At 41.9% G+C, this 5,373-nt stretch overlaps 1 protein-coding gene across 1 annotated transcript; it reads left to right on the top strand.

Annotated features, from left to right (window-relative positions):
• The first annotated feature begins 231 nt into the window (after positions 1-231).
• inab (internexin neuronal intermediate filament protein, alpha b) lies at positions 232-5,015 on the top strand. Its single transcript, XM_030134616.1, has 3 exons — positions 232-1,308; positions 1,806-1,930; positions 2,046-5,015. Exons 1-3 carry the CDS (start codon positions 262-264, stop codon positions 2,320-2,322), a joined length of 1,449 nt encoding a protein of 482 aa, XP_029990476.1. The 5' UTR covers positions 232-261; the 3' UTR covers positions 2,323-5,015.
• Positions 5,016-5,373: the final 358 nt, after the last annotated feature.

The raw sequence follows: 5,373 nt of genomic DNA, 5'->3' as shown, positions 1-5,373 counted from the left end.
CCATCTCGGCTACTCCATTCAAAGACATACAAAGAGCTGAGCCAACCCTGCACTTCTCTACTATGGTGATTAATGGGACTTCGTTATGTACAAAAAAATGTTCTTATCTTATTTTGACCAGTAGATGATAATCCATGAGGCTGAATGACGCATATGGGCTGTGCGTCCGGATGTGCAGTGGGCATTAATTAGTGATTGGGCCGGTCCCCTTATAAAAGGGAGACGCGCCCTCCGCTCCACTCTGTCTCCACACAAGCCAAGATGAGTTACGGACCCGAAACCTTTTCCGCCTCGTCCTACCGAAGGATTTTCGGGGATTCTCCCCGTTATTCGTCCTCTCCATCTCGGACGACTATGAATATGTCATCACGCGGAGGTTACCGGTCTTCCTCTCTATCTCGAACCAACATCTCATCCCTGGGGTCCTACAGCAGAAAGTCCGGCCGCTCCTTCTCGTCCATGCCACTGGAGACCTTCGACCTGACCCAGAGCACCGTCCTCAACAATGAGTTTAAAATCATCCGCACCAATGAGAAGGAGCAAATGCAAGGTCTTAATGACCGCTTTGCAATGTTTATTGAGAAAGTGCGCAACTTGGAGCAGCACAACAAAGTCCTGGAGACGGAGCTGATTACTTTGCGCCAGCGGCAGACCGAACCATCCCGCTTGGCCGAGCTTTACCAGCAAGAGATCCGCGAACTGCGCTCTCAGCTCGACGAACTCAACGGAGAAAAGTCCCACCTGATGATTGAGAGGGACAGCATAGAAGACGAGCTGCAGAAAGTCAGAGGAAAATACGAAGAAGAGTTCCGTGCCCGTGAGGAGGCGGAGGCCACCCTCAAGGCTTTTAAGAAAGATGTGGATGATGCCACCATGGTGCGCCTGGACCTGGAGAAGAAGGTGGAATCTCTCCTGGATGAGATCAACTTCCTGAGGAAGGTGCACGAAGAGGAGGTTGCCGAGCTGACGGACATGATCCATGCCGCCCAAGTGTCGGTGGAGATGGAGGTGTCCAAGCCGGACCTAACCTCCGCCCTCAAAGAGATTCGCGGCCAGTACGAGTCCATGGCCTCCAAAAACCTGCAGTCGGCTGAGGAGTGGTACAAGTCCAAATTCGCCGACCTGTCCGAGCAGGCGAACCGGAGTAACGAGGCCATTCGGGCCAGCAGGGAGGAGATGAACGAGTTCAGGAGGCAGCTGCAGTCCAAGACCATCGAGATAGAAGGTCTGAGGGGAACCAACGAGTCCCTGGAAAAGCAGCTCCGGGAGATGGAGGACAGGCACAGTGTGGAGATAGGAAACTACCAGGTAATCATTTCTCACTGTCACACTCTGAGGGAAAGGATTACGAAAAACTCGATTTATTAACATTTTTTAAAATCAGATAAATTATGTGGTTATACAACAGTTCCATAAGTGATGTATTTCTTTTTAATTAAGTGAAACTCAGAGTAAAAATGAAACAGAGGCCGCTGGGTTCGGACAAGCTCTGTCCGTGGTGCTGAAAGTGACTCCCACGGGACAAAGCGCTCAGCACCTGCATCTGACAACGCCTACTCACTGTTTACATCTAAATGAGGCATTTTATGCAGTTATTGTCTCTGATTACAATCCTTCTACTAAATAAAATAGATATAGAAAAAACATCCAGCTTTTTCAAACTCTTGTTTCAAGCTAAAAGATGCATATTAACAGTAGGACTGTCAGACGTCTTTGTGTGCACAAAATGAAGAGTGGACTAGGAGATTCTGTATGCAAGTCACTACTGTCAATCAGCTAAATCATCTCCCCTATACTTTTATTAGGAAAGCATGGCAGAGCTGGAGAATGAGCTGAGGACCACTAAGAACGAGATGGCTCGTCACCTGAGGGAATATCAGGATCTGCTGAATGTGAAGATGGCACTGGATATTGAAATTGCTGCTTACAGGTTGGTTTTTTCACTTGCAACTTGCATAGAACAACAACACTTTTAACTTCACAATGAACAAGAAGAATTAAAAGCCTTTCTTTAAATCAATTCTTGCTGTTCATCACCTCTTCAGGAAGCTGCTAGAAGGTGAGGAGACCCGCATTGGGACTGGGATCACCTATCCCACCCCCTCCATAGGCAGCAGTGGTGGAGGCTACAGCTACCAGACCCATATTTACTCCAGCTCTGGAAAGGGATCCAAGAAGGAGAGCAAGGATGAAGAACAGCACCAGAGCAAGTCTGTCAGCAAGGTGGCCCAGCGCGAAATTTATGAAGAGTCAGTGGTCTCCACTAAGAAGATGGAGAAGCAACAAGAAGCCAGCGGTATTCCCACCAATCAGAAAAACTAAACTAGTGTAGCCTCCTGTACTTATCGACAGTTACCCTCAAACTTCACTTTATCCTTTGAACCTATGCCTCTCTTAAACATGTATCATTAAACAAACCCTAGCCTTTACACTAGATGCACTTGTGGGGATCAAATGTTTTGATAATAAACATTGCAAGATCATCTGAAATATCATGTGTTAGGTTTCCACAAGTCAACAGTGTACAGGAGGTTTGTTTTAGGTGGGATTTTACCCCTCCTATTCCCATTTGTCCCCCACGTGTTCCCCAAAGGAAACCCATTATAACTCTACTCTAAGTATCACCATACAAACCCACTGTGCATCTGTTCTCTCTCATTCATCTCTCACATCAAACAGTAAGCAAAAGCACTTAGGTAGCATTTCTAGCCGGAATATAGTCTTTTAAAGTACAATAACTAGCAGGTTTGTCACACTTCAGGAACTGCAACAACACAACTTTGCAACAGTATACGTATACCGGAACATAGTGGTTTATAAACTCTGGTCATGCACTACTAGCACAAACTGTGAGTTATTCTGAACACATTCCAAGGAAACATGTATGTGTGAGTGTCACAGCGTGCACTTAAAGAGCAGAGATCTCAAAACACATCAACTGGCATTTGGTCATTATATCTACATTTGCATATACAGAATGAGTCAAAATAGTTCCTCTTAGCAACAACTGTTAAGTAAAGAAGCACATGAGAATATAAGAAACCAGCCAAGTTGAATTGTATATGTATATTACAATGTGTCTTTCTGAGCCATTTACCAGACCTGTGGCTGACACTGATAATGCTGCTTACTGAGTTAGTAACAAATAGAAATCATGAAATAAATGTCTGCTACAATGTCTTCTTGCACAAATGGAACAGTCTAACAGTTTTCACAGCGCTTTCAGATGGTTGCTGTATCAATGTGACTATGGTCCAAATTAGCTCTACATGACAACAGTATAAAAGAGGATTAGCATCCTCCATTAAACACCAACCCTTTGGATTTCCAGACTACCCTTTTTTAAGTTTCACTACCAAAAGTTGATTAAGGAGGCAAGTTAAATGAAAGTAAGATTTAAACTATGAAACAAATGTATTAATCAAGCAGATTTGCATGGTGTATCTAGATGTCATGCTTGCATGGAATCCATCAGTCCATCAGCTCATTCAACATGACATCACGTCATCCTTTTCTTCATTGACACTGAGCATCATCATGCACAAACACCGTTTAACCACTGTTACATAAATGCGCTTGTTGGCCTGTAGGCTAGAGCTGTGACTGCAGTTATATCTTAAAAGATGTGACTTAAATATGCTAAGGGTTTCTGCTGTGAAGATACAGCGGGCACTAAACACAGAAAAGCCAAAACTACTACTGACGTGGGAATAATGAACATTTTTCACACTCTGCTACAAAACATACAGGGAATAAAAAAAATGCTGTAAAGAAGATGTTGTAGACTGTGAACTGCAACTAAAATGATAAGAATGAAGCAAAAGAGTAGGGTCAGTTTGAGACTGAATTTTAAAGTTTTAGCACAAATGCATGTGTTCTGAATGACCCATCTGTGCCGGATGAATTGAATGCACATATAGCACCATTGGACATATACCATCATGAATGCTTAAAGCACATTTGAGCCCAAGAATCCACACCATTACTCAGTTCAAAGAAGAAATACATCTCAGTAAAGTCAACAATTGGCAAAAAATTCACTCCAAGCCTGCCAGACCATGATGTGTTTAAAACAACCTGACCTCGATTTCTAACTGTGGCCATGACTGGATAAAATGTCTGTTGTAGTATAACCTCACCACTAGAAAAACTATAGTATGAAAGAATGCTTTTTTTTCTGCTTGTGCACTGCCAGCGTTAACACAACTATCTATCTTCTTCTCTTGCTGCTTGCTGTGCCCTGACGAGCTGCACTCACACTACGAATGAAAACTGTTGATTGTACGGCAGGCTGCTTTGGATTGCTTTCCAACTGTTGTACTTGAAGCTTGTGATAAGTAAGTTAGTGCTGTGTCATATCTGTATTTACATAAGTAGTGTGTGTCTTTACACAGAGGCCTGTAATAACTAGATTTCCTTAAGGGCCAACAAGTCTGAAAGTTGGGGGGGGGGGCATTTTGTTTTATGGATTGCTGGGTTCCAGTGTAAGGCAGAAGAAACATCTCACGTTTACAAGAATGTATCACAAGCAGCATTTTAAAGTTCTAAGCTATAATAGTGGATGAATGAATGCCAAGTTGAATCATCTCCGCTGATCGATGGTTGCAAATACCAAGCCTTTATCTGAAGAAAAATATCACTACTACCATTCCTTTGTCAGCACTGCCAAAATCTAAGTGCACATGCGACACTACTTTCTGGATAAAGCAGTTTACAGCTCTCAAATCACAATCTGTAATCATTTGTCAAGATGTAGCCATAAAACAAATCATGTAGGATGTGAAAAATTTGCCTTAAAACACCAGCAGCTTTTTTTTTGGCCATGTGTTTGATGTGTATGATTTTGTTTTAGTGGAGTGTTTTCTCATCTCTTTATTCGCGTTTACTACAGCTACTGTGATGATAAAAGCATAGAGACCGAATGTAGTTGTTGACATGTTATTGCATTGAGTGTAGTATTTATCTATTGCTGTATGACACCATATCAATAAAGATTTGACATTACTGAGGCCTAAGATGCTCTTGTTGTGTTTATTTATGTGTATCACTCAGATTTTAGGAGGATCCTGTATCTTCAAGTCTAAAAACATTACTATTCTGTACATGTGCACATAAGAACAGAATGAAAGTGTGGTTTATATATTAACAGGGTTTCATTAAAAAGCATTAAAAGTCATTAAATAGATTTTGTGAAAATTAAGGCCTTACATGGCAATAAAAAGCATTAAATTTGATGTTCATAGGCATTAAAAAATTTAATACACTTGATGGAAAAAAGCATTGTTATTCATGATTTATTTTGACTATACAAACATTAATAATTTTGACTGGAAGTATAGTGTAATGATTAACAGGCAGAACCCTTTAATTGGC

The sequence above is a fragment of the Sphaeramia orbicularis genome, chromosome 1 (assembly GCF_902148855.1).
Source record: "Sphaeramia orbicularis chromosome 1, fSphaOr1.1, whole genome shotgun sequence".
Taxonomy (NCBI): Eukaryota; Metazoa; Chordata; class Actinopteri; order Kurtiformes; family Apogonidae; genus Sphaeramia; species Sphaeramia orbicularis.
The sequence above is the reverse complement of the archived record's forward strand: the minus strand, read 5'-3'. Positions and strand labels throughout refer to the sequence as shown.

Coding starts and splice junctions, on each gene's coding strand:
- inab (XM_030134616.1), top strand. CDS start 262: ATGAGTTACGGACCCGAAACCTTTTCCGCCTCGTCCTACCGAAGGATT. Junction 1,309..1,805: donor TGGAGATAGGAAACTACCAG/GTAATCATTTCT, acceptor TACTTTTATTAG/GAAAGCATGGCAGAGCTGGA. Junction 1,931..2,045: donor ATTGAAATTGCTGCTTACAG/GTTGGTTTTTTC, acceptor TCACCTCTTCAG/GAAGCTGCTAGAAGGTGAGG.